We start from the raw sequence: 17,639 nt of genomic DNA on the forward strand, positions 1-17,639 counted from the left end.
GAAATCCATATGCTAAAATAAATTATAATTAGATTAAACATATGACTAAGGTCAACCATTTTGCATCCCTAGCTACCATGTTTTTTTGTTGTAACACAAGTTACTTGATTACTTGCATTATTAAAACTTTTACAGAAAATTAAAAGTTGTTAGATTGATAATGGTTAGGCCCATTAAAATGAAGTTACTAATAACATTTTAGGAGAAAATTTGCTTTCAAATTGTCATCATTTTATAGTTTATTGGTTAATTAACCATTACACCAACATTTACAACATACTTTTATTTTTTGCCTCCATGCATATATGCACATGAAAGAAAAGGCAGAGTTATAACCAGTAAATATAGACAATATTTACATGATTTTCATTTTGTGTTATTTTTAGATGTATGACAATAATTTTGTTTAAGTTATTCATGTGATTTTTTTATTTTATTAATTATATATTCAACCTAAATCAATGAAAACCATGACAATCAAGCTTAAGCACATAATGATTAGTGCATTCAAAATTTAACATAGTAAACTATGAAAAGCATGCAACTCTTGGTGACACTTAAATCATCATTATTGGTTTATTTACATGCATCTATTGGAAAAAATATTACAATAATATATAAAAGTAATGTTAATAGTTGGAGTCTATGCATGTTATGGACTATATATCATTAAGCACAATCATAACCTACTTGATAAAGGAGAAGCTTTTTGGTGCAAACATGCACACTATAAAATTAGAATGAAGAAGTAGTATCTCTTTATTCATGCACATTTAAATAAACCTAACTACATAGATGAATTTATCGTAACTTAATTACTTTAAGATATACATTCAACTAATAAATTTAAGTATTTAATGCAAGAATTAAACTAAATGATGTAAATCACCATCTAGTGCAAAGTTGCTCTAATGACCAATTAAACGAAGTCACCACATAAAGTAGCAAAATTATTCCTCCGATTAAAGTATCATTATCTCTTAGAACTACTAACAAGATAGGCTCCACTTGTGTGGCAGGAGCAGTTAGTGCACGCGTCACCTTATGTTAGGACGTTGCAATGGTATATGGTTGTATAACTGGAAGGGGGTCTGCCTAACCTCAGCTTTCTCTGTAAAAAAAAAAAAAGACTGTAAATACTATGGACTTCACTTTAATTACGAAACAAAATGTTGGTGGACATATTTTATCTTATGAAAGCTGCCAAAAACATATTGCTGGTGTTAGCTTTTGCTTGACTTCATGTAAGCCAACCATATATATGATACCAACCACTGTTGTCTCTATTGGTGCTGCCGTCGTTTTTGTTGTTGTTGAGAGTGTCATGCGTGTGCATGAGAGAGAGAGAGAGAAATGGAGTGTTGTGGGGTTCAAACTTCAATGGCAAACACTATAAAACATGGGTAAACTCAAAACAACAAAAGCTAGCGATTAGAAAAGGAACATGAGTGTCCCATTACTCCATGCTGATGCACGGAACTTTCACGCCCATGTCCTGATGGACCATTAGATGTTTCTCTTTTTCTTTTCTTGAAATTAGCAATTCTTAGTAATCGCTTATTCATGCAATAAAGAAATCTCTCTCTCTCTCTCTCTCTCTCTCTCTCTCTCTCTCTCTCTCTCCTTAGGAACCATGCTGGATTAAAACGTGTGTTTTTTGGTGCATTGCACACTGTGGTCGCCTGAGCAGTTGGATATTGCCAGACAGGGAGAGGGAGAGGAGAGAGACGGAAAAAGAGTTTAAGGCATATTTTTTCATACTACAAGAAAATCGAGTTTTTCTGGCACAGCTTTTGCACTGCAATAACTTATTTTCGGGAACAAGTTAAATATGTGACACAGAAAATTCAATTTTTCTGGTGCAGTGCAAGATTGCGCCAGAAAATATATTTTCACTGGCGTTCGGTTTTCCTGCGGCTAGTGTAAGCCTTTTCTTTAACGCAAGCCACTGGTGTTACCGCCCGAGTGCGCCAGTAAAACTCAGATTTCTTGTAGGGTCAGTTTTTAAGTAGAACTAATATGGACCATCCGATCATAAAATGATTAAAAAGTTCATATAGTTATTTAGCACATTTTTCATTTCTCTTTCTATCTCTTTATGTGCATAGTTAATCTTGTTCATATTTTTTCCACCAAACAAACCATGTCAATCTTGTCCATAGGACTTGTTTGACAAAATCATCAAGAAAATATGATAGAACAGACTATTTCTACTATAGGGTATGGTACACTTGAGCATAACTAATATATATAAAGATAAAGAGAGATATGAGCTAATGTCAGATGGCCTATCATAGATCTATTAAGGAAGGTTTGTTTGCTACGAATCAAACCTTAGATTATGTTATTTCTATTCAAAAATATGATTTCAGCACAATAATTTTATATAATTTGGTGCCTTCAAAAGCAACTTATATATATATATATATATATATATATATATATATATATATATATATATATATATATATATATATATATATATAATGAAAATACTATAGAATGATGGCCAACCTTCTCTAGGCGGTGATGCTTAGCATTATTTTATATAATCCAAGTGAAGGTGGCCTTGGGAGGCCCCATCAACGTATGGGACTCGTTGATTGGCACGTCGGTTATGGGACAGCCATTGTGCAATATATCGGAATTTCATGTGCCGACGTGCCTAATGTTAGTGCATGGAACCCTATGCCTTTTTTTTTTTCATAGTGTTGGTACTGCACGTGCATAGGACGATGCCCATGACAATGACAATGATGCATTTTGTCCTTCCTCAAAATCCAAACACTGACTCCAAATCTGATGAATGCACCTACCAGCAATTTCCTAACATGTTCACAAAACTCCACGTAGGGCTGGTAAACCAGCCCAACGAACCCAACAAGGCACGTTCGGGATCGGTTCGTTTACCAGTACATTGAACTCGTGATTGGGCTCGTGTTCATTTTTAGTCGAGCGAGCTGACTCGTGTAAAAATATTCTATGCTATTTATACATGATATATGTATTTTTATATATTACATTTAATGGCTCATATATATATATATATATATATATATATATATATATATATATATATATATATATATATATATATATATATATATATATATATATATATATATATATATATATATATATATATATATATATATATTTCATCCATTCTTTTATAGGATATATATATAAGCTCTCCTGAGCCTAACACCCTGTATTTGGGTTTGATTAATTTAAGCTAAATTAGCTGCTCATGGCTCGGTTTGCCAGGAATATGAACTGATCACAAACGAGTTGGTGACGAGCCACACAAACAAGTTCAAACAAGTTTTTTATGAGTCACATTCCGAGCCATGAGTGACTCATCTTGTTTCTGAACCTTAAAATTAAACTACATAAGATAGGTCCGATAGGATTTATAGCGGGTTAAGACCCAAGAAAATGACAAACTATCTTATGAATAGTGAAAATGTTCTTTAATGAGAATATAACAAACCATCTTATGAATAGTGGGAAGGGGCCTTGGTTGCTAGGCGGGTGGTCAAGGTTCCATTCCCACGGGTGTCATCCTTGACATTATGCTGAAGCAAGGCGACTCTTCTCCGAGGAAAAGGGAGGCGCCACGGGTTTACACTGTCGAGAAAGTGACTGTAAGTACGACAGGCATAGCAAACACGAACAGATCTCTGTGCTGGAGGTGGTTTTCCCTTTTCTCATGGAGAAAACACAGATAAAATACAAAGAAACATCTTGCTAGACCCCATTATTGTGCCCATGTAGAGAAAGAACATGGTGGGACATGAATCTTGAAAAGGATAATGTTGGTTTGTTGTATTTGGCCACAATAGGTCTACAAAAGGGTCATATTCCAAAGGTAGCTTTGTCCTCAGCCAAGAATCACAGTAATCAATTTTCAAAGAAACTTTATAGGGTGTTTGATATTCTTAAATTTAGCCAATTTAATAAAATTCCAAGTTGTTCATCAACTGATCGAGTCCAACCTTGATCCTACCGGCTCTAAAAAGTGTTGGAGGTGGTTGGATTAATGTGTAGATTTTGGTGAGCTCAGACAGCATATCTCGTGTATGTTCAGATGACATTTGTGGATATTTGCACTTGAGAAATGGGGATAATAGAATGGAAAATAACTGTATTGTATGGCAAATATGATGCATTTTCTAAAAAACCTATATTTTTTTATATTCTCTTCATATTAAAATTACAAATATCTAGATTTAAAAAGACCTTTTTATCCTTCACACATGAGATTTCTTAAATATATGTAAATTTTTTTATAAATATATGACTATTTTTTACAAAATAGTCTCTATTTTGAGGTATGTATCTCCACTCTGACGTAAAAAACCTGTGATTTTATAGTCATTGGAAAGTTGAGAGATAGACCTATAATTTTCTTGTTTTAAGAGCTAAAAACCCTTCTAGGGTTCCCATTTTTTAAGCTCCAAAATCAAAATAGAAGACTACTCTGCATACCGAAACAAGTGCGATTGTGCATTTTTTGTTTCCTCTATGCTATTTTTTAGTCATATGCTATAAAAATTGAGAAAAATATAAAAAGAATAGAGATAAATCAGGACATTATATTTCCAATGCCACCAAAATCACATTGATCTCATAAGCAGTTGGGGTGAAACATCGAGAAGATAGACTATTCGGTTGTTACAATCTGCAGAGCATGCTTTTATTCTGATTTTTGAATTAAAAAATGAGAACCCTAAAGGGGTTTTCGGTTTTAATTTAAAACTGAAAAGTTATAGGCCTATGTCTCAGCTTTCCAACGACTATAAAAATGTAGATTTTTGACATTAGAGTAGAGAGATACAAACCTCAGAACAGAGATTATTCTGCAAAAAATATATATATAATTTTTGCATATATTTTTTTATGATTTTCTCTTAAATATATGTGATTTCCTATTATATATGTGTTGTCCTCCTATATATGTGATTTTTATATATATTTTCTATGATTTTCTCTTAAATATATATAGTTTTTTTCAAATATTTGTGATTTTCTCTTATATATGCGATTTTCCTCCTAAATATGTGAATTTTCTTCTATATATATATATATATGATTTTTTTTTCATATATATGATTTTCTCCTAAATATATGTGAAGTTTCTCCTATATATGTGATTTTTCATTCATTAAAATCATATATATTTAAAAAAAATACATATTTAGGAAAAATCATATATATTTAAGAGATAAATCACATATAAAAAAATGCATATATTTAAGAGAAAATCACATGTTTAAGAGAAAATTCGCATATATAGCAGGAAATCACATATATTTAGAAGAAAATCACATATATTTTTAAAAAAATCATAGAAAATATATGTAAAAATCACATATATAGGAGGAAATTGCATATATTTAAGAAATCATAGAAAATATATGCAAAAATCGTATATATATTTTTTGCATAACAGACTTTGTTCTCAGGTCTACTAAGATATCAAAAACCTACATTTTTATCATTATTGAAAAAATTAGACATAAGCTTATAACTTTTCCGTTTTAAGTAAGTGCCAGAACCCATCTATGGTTTCTGTTTTTGAGCTCCAAGATCAGAATAGAAGCATGTTCTACAGACTGGAACAATCGAACAATTTATCTTTCATATAACATTTTTTTTCAATCACTCGTTAGATCAAGGTGATCTTGATGGAGTTAAAAAGCTAACTTCATAATTTATCTCTTTCCTTTTTTCTAATTTTCTCAATTTTCAGCACATATGGTTAAAAAATAGTATAGAACATACATAAAAAAGGGCAGTCACGCCTATTCCAGTCTGCAGAGCATGCTTCTATTTCGGTTTTGGAGCTCAAAATAAAAACCTTAGAGGGGTTTTCAGCTTTTACTCAAAACAAAAAAAAATTATAAGACTATGTCTCAACTTTTCAACTACTATAAAAATGTAGCCTTTTAATATCGGAGCGAAGAGATACAAACCTGAGAACATCGATTGTTTTACAGGAAACAATCACATATTTGAGAGAAAATTCACTTATATTTTGGAAATCACATGTGTGAAGGGTAAAAAGGTCTTTTTAAATACATATATTTATGGTTTTGGACGTGAAAAGGATATAAAAAATTATAGAGTTTTTAGAAAAATGTATCAAATTACCTATTCAGTACAGTCATTTTCTGTATATATTATCTACCTTATCTAGATACTAATCAAACCAAATGTAGTCGGACCAAAAACAGAGTAAATGCTATTAAAGGTTGTACAGATATCTGGATTCAGGTGGGTCGCTGGCCCGGATCCAACCAATCTGCAGCCTTAATGCCAAGTATGGCTGGGAAGCGAGATGAGGCAGCTCATAACTTGGTTTGAATTGACTTGTCAAAAACTCGGTTGGGCTTGTAAATTGAGCTCAGCAAGCTAAGCACAAGCTGCTCAAAAAATCACATGAGCCGATCATGAACTTGGGATGCTCAACTGGGCTCAGCCCGTATATGCTTGTTAAAATATATACATACTAGAGAGTAGTTAGTTGGGATGTGAGGCTTGGAAAAGGAGGTTGGTTGCATAAACCCTAATACTATGAAGAGCCCAGCTCGAGCTCGGCTCGTCTAGCTCATATTGTTGCAAGCCCAAGCTCAGTTAAGATCCTTATGAGCTTGAGTTTGATTTCAGTTTTAATGACAGGAACTTGAACGGCCAAGCTGGGTCCCTTCACCTCATTTACCAGACCTAATTACAAGGCCTAGGTGCCAAAGATCATAGACAGTAATATCAATTTTTTTGCTATATTCTACTGCTTTATAGCAATTACTGCAAGTTGGATGTCAATATGTATGATTCAGTTAAACACGGATGCGCATTAACATACAACTCAAGCTTCACTGAGCACAAGGCCCCCCCTTCCCTGTCATCCCACATGGGGCAACCATGGTTAAAAACCCACTCACCTGACATGGGAAGACCACAGTTAGAAACGATGGGAAGCATCCCTTACCGTAAGGCTGAAGCTAGGGGTACTCTCCAGTGGGCAGGGAGGACCTCAAGGGTTCTACCACCAGAGGCCGGACAACTCGGGTTTGTGAGATTGGGGGTTAAAACCCATAAAGGGGTGTCCCTTGCCATAAAGTTGAAGCTGGGTGCACCCTGTGGTGGGTAGGATTCAAATCTCAGTTATTAAGAGTGAACTGGAATCAGTATTCAAGTATATCCAGTCAAGCTTGTTGGTCTATATATGGGGCCCCAAACGTCATCTCAGAGAATAAGCCATGCTCAGCTCACAAAGCAGTTCTAGACCAGGACCCTTAGGAAGTAAGACGGAACCAGTCGGGTCAGAGATATTCTGGATATAATCAAGTGACAATGTGAATAAGACCACGACATTAAGAGTTTTAAGATTACACGAGTGGTATTTAAGGTCATAACACATCCTGATGACACAATTACACTGTCACAAAATCAAAACCCTAGAGATTTTGGATGCATGATGACCCAAGAGCAAGGGTCACTGCATGGTGAAATGATAAAGTGATCAAGCTGCCAGCATCGTCATGCACGTTCAAGTCCTGGGAGAGCAGGCACACAGGAAATGATAAAAGTTCGCCATGTCCTTCCCCAACACTCAGGATGAAGTACAGGAGTGCATTAGGTATGGCCCAAGAGCCATTCCACTTCTCACTGCCATTGTCTGTCCGATGGAATCAACAAAGCCTATTCCACTAGTAAAAGATTCAATGTAACCAAAATTACACCTACACGACAAGATCAGGTAGCTCTGCGGTAATACTTGCCGCAAACCCCTTTGTTTTGTGGAATTTGAATTCTGCACTTCATGTATTTCACAACAAAATTCTAGATTGCAAACAAGTTCTCAATTCCTCAAATCAAACACATTCCCAAATACTCATGAAATGCAGAATCCATATCCTACAAAAGAGCAGTAAAACCGTAATAGGATCGACTTGGTTCATGACACTATCTTGACGAGGGGTCTTGGTTTAAGATCACACCAAGCGCTGCCCCTCAGCTTGCCATTAAAAAAAACAAAAAAACAAAAAGGTGCCAAATGTCAATGGAATGATAAGGGACATAATATTTCATAAGGCTTTTCTATGACTAGCCTGCCCATCAAAGCCACTTTGGCCAATTCCTAATCAAAATCAAGAAAGTACTCAAAGCTATTTCATGTAGACGTTAAAACAAGTTCCATGAGCAAAGGCTTCTTATATCTAAGGATGTGATTGGATTCAGGAAATTAGAGAAACTAAAATCCGATTCCTCTCTCTCTCTCATCTAAACCTGACAAACAAAAGAAATTCCCTAGGAACAACAAAGCCTTAGACAAGCACAACAAGGCCACGATGGAAAAAAAATAGGACAGCCAAAAGAATATTTCATTCAAACCAATCAAACAATTAGCCTTGACAATCCGTCTTCAACAGACCAAAATTTCAATGGCATGGCCCATCATACATGCAGCTCAGTTACTGGCGCCCCAACATTATGATCTGAAGAACCAAATTGAGGTAATGCCACATGCTAACCAAGCCTGCACAACAGAATGATTCTACATTCCTCATTGCCTTCTACGTGTCCAAAGCAAAGGTCAGTCTAACAATTAGATACCTGACTTAGTAGCTTCTTCCCCAGTAAGTCCATTTCTTTGCAGGCTTGCCCGATGCAAAGCAAGCAGTACCTACAAAAAATAGAGAATCATAACAAATAAGAGAGAACTGTTTACCATACAGCGAGAATGTCATCAAGTATAAACCACTCGGGTGGATTTCCCTATCTCATATGAAGGGCCTAGATAGGCCGTCAGATTATTGGTCTAATACCACTAGTCTAAAAACAACATATTGAGGAATGATTCCTTATGAGCTATGTCACATGGGTGCGGGTGCGGGTGCGACACGGGTGCAGCACAATTTCAAAAAATTTGGACACGGGGACTCGGCTATATATATGTTTTAAAATATATATATATATATATAACAATAATAAGACTAGGTCAAAGTTGTGCCCATTAGGGGACACGGCTATATATATATAACAATAATAAGACTCGGTTATATATATATTTTTAAAAATATATATATATATATAAAATCGATTTTTTTAGTTTTTTGCCCTAAAAATGGACAAAAAATAGACTCGGTCAAAGTTGGCCGAGTCCAAAATGTGGATGGACTCGGCCCCGGTGCGTTGACCGTGTCCGCCCTGTGTCCGAAGCCACACCCGTGTCGGGGCGTGTCGACGCGGGTGCATCGACCCCCTAGCCAAGTCTGTGTGACATAGCTTATGAGTTAGGAACACCATAAGTATCCCCATCATTACAAGATTTTCCCATCTTACAAGAACATCATCATTCACTGGTGGAATGTGAGTTATTTAGTTCTTGGTTCGAGAGGAGTGTTTCTGCTTCAGAGTACCACTTTCCATATTTAAGCAGCATATGCAAGCAAGATACAAATATGCAAGAAAATGGATGTTTTCTTGGTTGAACAAATTCCCGTAAATGGTTTTATATAATCTTATGAAACAAGAAAGACCTTGCCCTGACTAGCACATGGATCCGATAGTAGGGCTAGCATCCCTGTTCTCAGGATATGGATCTTGCAAGTCGATGACCACTGCCCTACTTCCGCAGCACACTCAGCCACATCAGGAGTTAGATAATGAAGACTAACTGGCCCTCATATTATCAGGAAGTAGGGTCTCTAGTCATTTTCCTAGTTTTATGAAGGCTTTACAAAAAAAATACAATCCAGAATTTGATCCTCTTTTGCATTTATGACTGCTAATCTGACATTTCCTAGGTTATTGATTTGTGGTTGCTTTTCACAATACTGAAAATTTCACCATGAGATAAACATAGCCCACGTTCCATGAATAGACATGTTTCTGGTTTAATTATAACAGAAGGAGGTGATGCCCTTGGACCTTCTAGGAAATGACACATGCAATTTTGCAAAAGGAGTAATGATATCTTTTATTCAAGAACGAAAAGCCATTTTAATCACCAAGAATTGGCCTCAATAAAAGATGTGATTCCTTGCAAGTGTTGTGAAGTGTAATATGATAATGTATCGTATGTATTACTATTTGTACGTGCACTTTTGTGCTACCCTCTCAATGTTGTACATGTATTATTTAACGAGGGGCATTTTTGTATTTGTATAGGAGGTTAGAGGGTCAACAATTTTTGTCTTCTTGTGTAACCAAAAACGGGGGTTGTCCCTTTTTATGTAATGTAGCTCTTTATTCCAAAGTTAATGAAGTTTTTCTTCTCATATTCTTTGCTATCTTTCTCATGGTTGGAACTCTATTGCTTTGATATGGTATCAAAGCAATACCCAACCCTAGAGGGAGGTATTTGGTAATCATCTGGAAGGAAAGAGGAAGAAGAAACTCCATTCTGGTGCATCGGGAGTGTACCTCATTTTGTGTGCCGCAAGGACGCCAGTACATTTGTTTCAGTTTGGTTCGATTGAGTTGAAGCTTTGATAGATCTTGATTTTAGATGATTTTTAATTCAAGAATCATTCCGCTTGGAGGTATACTTGATTTTATATAGAATTTTTTATGATTTTATGAATAGTGACCAGATTTGGATTTCTGATTGTTCTGATAAGATCAATAGTTTTTGGTGGCTTTAGTTTAATATAATCTGGTCATTTTAACGTGAGAAAGCTTTTACATGTATTGTTTTGGCTCATTTTGGTGGTGTGCTTCAGATTTGATGGTTCTTTGGGTATGCATACGAGATGTCACTTGCATATGTGATTGTCCACTTTCATTTTGATGGTTGTAGTTCTGTTTTTCAGCATAGTTCGGCTTTTGTTTGATATTAGAGACCTGTATTTGACTGCATACTCTCGGGTATTGTTGTTCCCCTTTCTTGGTGTGTATCTTGCAATCTTTGACTGTTGGGTTGGTGTTGCTAGCACTACTCTTGGTAGCTTGTGGTTGTTGTTGTTGGTTTTATTTTTGTGCAGCTGCAGTTTTGGGATGAAGGCATAGTTGTTGTTGTTGTTTTTGTTTTTGCTTATTGTGTAGTGGGGTTGAAGTGAAGTATGGAGAAGAAAACATTCAGATTATCCCTGTAAAATTTCATGGGTCTAATTTTGCATACTAGGTGGAGTTTATGCAAACTGATTGGATGGCACCAAAGCCAAGCCCAAGCAAGGAGATGATAACTATGAGACAAATATTATAGATTGGGAGAGAGACAATGCCAAAGTGAAGTTATGGCTGTGGAGCATAATATTTTAGTGAATATTATGAAATATGAAAATAACAAGGATGCATCATGCATGGGGATATTTGAAACAGGTCTATGAGCAATCTAATTGGGAGAAGAGATACCAATTAGAGCAGGAGTTGAAGTCCTTGAGGCAAGGAAATAAGTCTATTCAGGACTTTTATGTTTGTTTTCAGCAAGCATCAAATGCCTTGACCTCTATGATGGTCATTTCAAAGTGTGATAGATGTAGTGAATGTGTGGAATGTAAGAATCAAAATGTAGAGGCCAAAGACCAGAAACAAGTGAGACTTTCTCATGGCTCTGCGTCCTGAATTTGATAGCATACACAACAATATCCTACATCGGTCCTTTCTTCCTACATTGGTCCAGACCTTATGTGATCTTCTTGCAGAAGAGACTAAGCTCAAGTCTCTCGACAGTCAGACCCCATCAGAGAGTGTGTTAGCTATGACTCACCAGTTTGGAGTTTGAGGTGGAGGTCGATCTGGAGGCCGGTCTAGTGGAAGTCGTAAAGACATGAGCTCCATTCAGTGCCATTACTGCAAAAGTTTTGGACACATGAAGAATTTTTGCCCTTTGCTCAAGAAGAAGAAAGGTGGAGTAATGACCATCTCTACTGAGGAAGAGAGCTTCAAAATTAAGACTGACCCATCGGATGTGAAAAACATTGGTTCTCATATTGGAGCATCTTCTATGTAGAGTCCTACTCAGCTTGGGAGTAGTATTCAACAGCAATTATTGGAGCAGGTGCAGCAGATTCAGCAGCTCTAGCTTCTTGGGCAGTCTGCCACTGCCCCATCTACCTCTGACCATTCTTCTTCCTCTGGTACTGCTTATGCATAGTCAATATACTCAGGGACATCTTGTCATATGACTCAGGGACATCTTGTCATATGTCAGTCCATGAGTTCATCCTAATCGACATGCAGTAGTGTATTTTGAGATGCTAACAGGTCTTTTATGGCAATTTCTAAGGTTGGTAGTGTCTCTTATAGCTCTTTTTCTGGAAGCAACCTTAATGTCTCTCAAGTTTATCATGTTCTAACCTTAGCCATGAATCTCATTTCTGTTGGTCAAATAACAAAATTTAATTGTGATGTTAACTTTTCCCCTATCGACTGTGTTGCGTAGAATCAACTATCAGAGAAGATGATTGGATTTGGCCAAAGGAAGGGAGATAGGAGATGTGAAGTTGGTTTGGGAGCAACTAGTCTAGATGAGTCCTTTTTTGGCATAAGGGACCAGGACACTCCTGATCAAACAGGCATAATGCGGTTAGTTTGAGAAGTTTAGCAATGCATTAAAATTTCTTGGTTTTGATAAGAGTTATCATGACCATGCTTTGTTTGTATCCTCTTCCAAGCACGGAAAATGTATGTTGCTTTTGTATGTTGATGATATGATCACGGGAGATGATGTGCAAAAAATTATGATCACCAAAAAAAAAGTTTGACAAACATATTTGAGATGAAGGATTTGAGATATTTCAAGTATTTCCTAGTTCTGAAAGTAGCATACTCAAGAAGGGGGCTCTATCTATCTCAACATAAGTATGCAACAGATCTAGGGCATGTTCAGTTGCATCTTTTAGAATCACTCTCTCAGGGCCCTGAGAGAATGATTCTAAAAGAAGCCTGAAATCTCATATTCATCATACTCAAGAAGGGGGATCAAACATGAGATTTTTGACAACAGTGATTTTCGAATCAGTCTTATTCAAAATCATGGCAACCTGTGAGGGCTCAAACATGAGATTTTCGACAACAGTGATTTTCGAATTAGTCTTATTCAAAATCATGGCAATCCATGAGATTTGAAATCTCACGGGTTGCCCTGGGATCACTTTGATTTCAAATCAGAGTGCGAGTTGAGGGGCCAAACGTAGCCCTAGTGATGAAGGCTAGACTTGCAGATGACCGTAGGAGAATGGCTACTCCTATTGAAGCAAATATCAGATTGAGAGCCACAGATTGTTAGAAACTTGAAGATCCTGTGTTCTATAGGCAACTTGTGGGTAGTTTGATATACTTAACTATCACTAGACTTGACATCACATATGCAGGGCACGCAGTTAGTTAGTTTATGAGTGCCTCCACCTCAGTTCATCTGGAAGCTATACAAAGAATAATTCAATATGTGAAACATGTTCTTTGGCATCACACTATCTATGTTACCGGGACATGCCACTTTAGGTGGCATACACGTGTTCACACGGATATGGGTACCGGACACGCCATTTTGCGTGTCCTATATTATATTATATATTATATTTTCAATATATAATCAATTATATTCAGTTTATTTTGTATTTATGTGATATTTAATATATATATATACATATATATAGTCGTGTCCCTGTACCCACATTTTTGGAATTGTTGTTTCGTACTCTTTGTACTCGTACTCGCACATGCACTCGTACCCAGGTGACAATACACTATGCATTTTGGCATGTTCTTCTCAGCTTCATCCTCTACAAATATTAGAGCATATTGTGACTTAGATTTTAGAGGATCAACTAAGGACCGTCTTTCAACTACCGATTTTTGTGTTTTTCTTGGTAGTTCTTTGATATCTTGGAAGAGCAAGAAGCAATATGTTGTTTTGTCTACTGTTGAGGCTGAATACAGAGCCATGGCACAGATTACTGCAGAAATTATTTGGATAAGATGACTTTTTAAAGAGTTTGAAGTGAAAGTTTGTGGAAGTACATCCTTGTATTGTGACAACATGAGTGCAATTCATATTGCCAAAAAATCTTGAAATTCCTGAGAGAACCAAGCATATTGAAACTGATTGTTACTTTACAAGGAAGGCTTATGAAGATGGAGTTATTTCACTAGAGCATGTGAGCTCAAAGGAGCAAGTTGCAGATATATTGACCAAAAGTTTGGCTCCTGCACACTTTCAACCTTTTCTTTCCAAACTTGGGATGATTCCATTAGGATCATCTCAAGTTTGAGGGAGAGTATTGAGAAGTGTAATGCCCTAATGTATCATTTGTATTACTATTTGTATGTGCTCTTTTGTTTTACCCTATCAATGTTGTACATGTATTATTTAATAAGGGGCATTTTTGTATTTGTATATGAGGTTAGAGGGTCAACGGTTTTTGTCTTCTTGTGTAACCAAAAAGGAGGTTATCCCTTTTATGTAGTGTAGCTCTTTATTCTCTTTTCATCTTCTTTGCTCTCTCTCTCATGGTTGGAACTATATTGCTTTGATAGCAAGAAGACCAAGATACCCTGCATAATATTTTCATTGGCTCATTCATGATACAAGAAGCACATTCTGACTAGAAAACAAAAGAATCACATAGTGGAGAAAAAAAGGTCCCCATGTAAGTAAATTCCATTGAAAAATTTTAATCGCAAGACCCCTCTAAAAGATATTCAATAATCTAGAAGCACATTTTTGGTACTAAACAGTTAATTCATTGTTATACTGTCCAAAATAAGAGGTACATCTAAAAAAGTATCATCATAAAAGAGAATACCTGTGAAGCCCACCAGACAGTACATAAATCCAGCAGAAAAATTACAAAATATATGCAAGTCCATTTCTTAACATGCCCTGAGGATTTAGAAGTTGGCAAAATTGTTGGTGATGACAATGGTTCCTAGCATAATATACACGCTTCGATGATCCAAGAGGATCGAAGCCTCTAGATTACATGCAAGCTTTGAATTGGGTTAAGCCTTTCAGATTTTATCCAAGATGTCCAGCATTCTTAGTGCCAAACAAAATAAATAGTTAGAGTCATAGCAAAACTACACTTTTTACCCCGTAACCCTTCAAGTGTGTGACGATTCAAGTAAAAAAGACCACCTTTACAGGTTCATTTTCTCTTATATTTTGTCCTTTGGTAATCAACAAAAAGTCCAGGTTCCCAAAATTTTGTGTAGGTATCAGCTGGGAAATGGTAGATGCCAGTGAAAAGGAAGGGTCAAGGACGAAGTACAGCTACTTAACACAACACAAGCAGCAACGTTAGATGGCTGATATTTATGCTTGTATGCATATAAGATTTCAGCATTGAGTAGACAAAAGAGAAAAGGCAGATATCAAATAGGAGCTTGTCATCCAAAACAAAGTTTTTTAGTTTTGCAAATTGAATGGAAAAAAATAGAGCCAACCACATGTAGAATTTAGATGGGACAGTGCCTAGGGTTGATGAAGATAACAGATATAAAGTCCAGTAAAATGTTAAACATCAACCATGTGCATTGAAACCAAAATATAGAATCCTATGTGACCATATATGTGGTTCTCAATATATTAAGAAATACCTTCAGGAAGAGGTGGCTGATCAAATGGTGTACAAAGGGATTTAGCTGCTCCCATTTCACCTTTTGTTCTTGCTTTCACATCTTTTTCAACTTCCTGAAAGAACCCATCCATCAAAATTAAAGAAAAAAAGAATGAAAAAGTGTACACATTTCAGAACTGTTGTGATGACATATAGTCACATTAGCAGTCGGCATTTTCCATGGTTCCTTATATTCATTAGTAAAACTATGAAAAATATTTCATAGCCGAATTCAGAGACAAGAACATGATGGAAAAAGAGGAGAAAACCACAGATTACCAAGCCAACAGGAGGAAAAGAAAATAACTTATTTTAGCATAAAAGGATGTTATTATACATTAAAAATGGTGTAATAACTAACACACAAAACAAAACCTTTTGTGCTTATGCTAAAACACAGCTGATTACATAACAAAGCATCATGTTGTAAAACCCGTAATTTTTAAGGATTATTAATAAATAAAGTGATAGAACCTTGGGGATATAAGATTTGGTATACAGGAATAAATAGGAATAGGAATGGAGTAGGGATTGTTATGAGTCGTCAGTTTATAGATAATGTAGTGGAGGTCCGTAGGAAGGGTGATAGAATTTTACTTATTAAATTAGTACTAGGTACGGATATTATTAATATTATTAGTGTTTATGCACCTCAAGTAGGTTTAGATGATTCCATTAAGCATCAATTTTGGGAAGATTTAGATGGAGTAGTACAAGAGACATCTTATGGAGAAAAGCTTTTCATCGGCGGTGACCTTAATGGACATGTAGGCATTAGTAGGGATGGATTTGAGAATATCCATGGAGGCTATGGTATAGGAGAAAGAAATGAAAGTGGAGAAAGGATTTTAGATTTTTGTTTGTCCTATGATATGATCTTAGCAAACACTTGGTTTAGGAAGAGGGAGTCTCACCTAGTAACATTTAAAAGTGGGGTTAATACGAGTCAGATAGATTTTTTCCTACTTAGAAAGAGAGATAGGGGTTGTTGCATCGATTGTAAGGTTATACCAGGAGAAAGTGTAGCTACACAACATAGAGTCTTAATTTTAGATCTTAGAATTAGACAATGCCGCAAAAGGGATAGACATAGGATAGATCCTAGAATTAAGTGGTGGGCACTGAAAGGAGCTAAACAAGGAATGTTTGTAGAGCAGGTAGTTAAGGAAGTTGATTGGTGTCTCGAGGAGGATTCAGAATCAATGTGGAATAAGATAGCGGGTGGTATGAGAAAAGTAGCTAAGGAGGTATTGGGTGAGTCTAAAGGCGGTGCACCACTAGGTAAGGATACATCATGGTGGAACGAGGATGTCAAATTAGCTATTAAGGTTAAAAGAGAGTGTTATAGAAATCTAAGTAAGAGTCGTGATAATGAGAATTTGAAGAAGTATATGATAGCAAAGAAGGAAGCTAAAAAAGTTGTTCGAAACGCGAGGGCTAAGGTATATAAGGAGGTTTATGACAAGTTGGATACCAAAGAAGGCGAGAAGGATATTTATAGGCTTGCAAAGATGAGAGATAGAAAATCGAAGGATTTGGGTATGGTTAGATGTATCAAAGATGAAACGCAAAGGGTTTTAGTCAAAGATGAGGAGATTAAGGAGAGATGGAAAGATTATTTTGATAAGCTATTTAATGATAGTCATGCTCAAGATCTTGGAGACTTCTCCATTCCTTTTCATGAGATAAATCGTGACTTCATGCGCAAGATTCAAAAGAAAGAAATTGCAGAGGCTTTGAAGAAAATGAAATCTAGAAGGGCAGTTGGCCCAGATGGTATACCTATCGAGGCTTGGAAATGCTTGGGAGAGAAAGGTTTAGAATGGTTGACAAATCTTTTTAACTTGATTTGGCGAACAAATAAGATGCCTAATGAGTGGAGGCAGAGTACTTTGGTGCCTTTATATAAGAATAAGGGTGATATACAAGATTGCACAAACTATCGTGGTATAAAACTCATGAGTCATACTATGAAACTTTGGGAGAGGGTGATTGAGTCTAGGTTGAGGAAGGTTGTCATGATATCGGAGAATCAATTTGGTTTTATGCCTGGAAGATCAACTATGG

General features: G+C 36.1%; 1 protein-coding gene across 1 annotated transcript in view; it reads right to left on the minus strand.

The window, feature by feature from the left end:
• Nucleotides 1-8,361: 8,361 nt before the first annotated feature.
• LOC149813310 (proline--tRNA ligase, cytoplasmic-like) overlaps nucleotides 8,362-17,639 on the minus strand; it is a 54,337-nt gene continuing 45,059 nt past the window's right edge. Inside the window, exons 12-14 of the mRNA XM_089990966.1 lie at nucleotides 15,553-15,646; nucleotides 8,623-8,692; nucleotides 8,362-8,545 (exon numbers count right to left, since the gene is read on the minus strand). Coding sequence (XP_089847092.1) covers nucleotides 8,628-8,692; nucleotides 15,553-15,646 — 159 coding nt within the window. The 3' untranslated portion in view covers nucleotides 8,362-8,545; nucleotides 8,623-8,627. The remainder of the gene's footprint in view (nucleotides 8,546-8,622; nucleotides 8,693-15,552; nucleotides 15,647-17,639) is intronic.

The sequence above is a fragment of the Nuphar pumila genome, chromosome 16 (assembly GCF_984573655.1).
Source record: "Nuphar pumila chromosome 16, dmNupPumi1.hap1.1, whole genome shotgun sequence".
Classification (NCBI taxonomy): domain Eukaryota; kingdom Viridiplantae; phylum Streptophyta; class Magnoliopsida; order Nymphaeales; family Nymphaeaceae; genus Nuphar; species Nuphar pumila.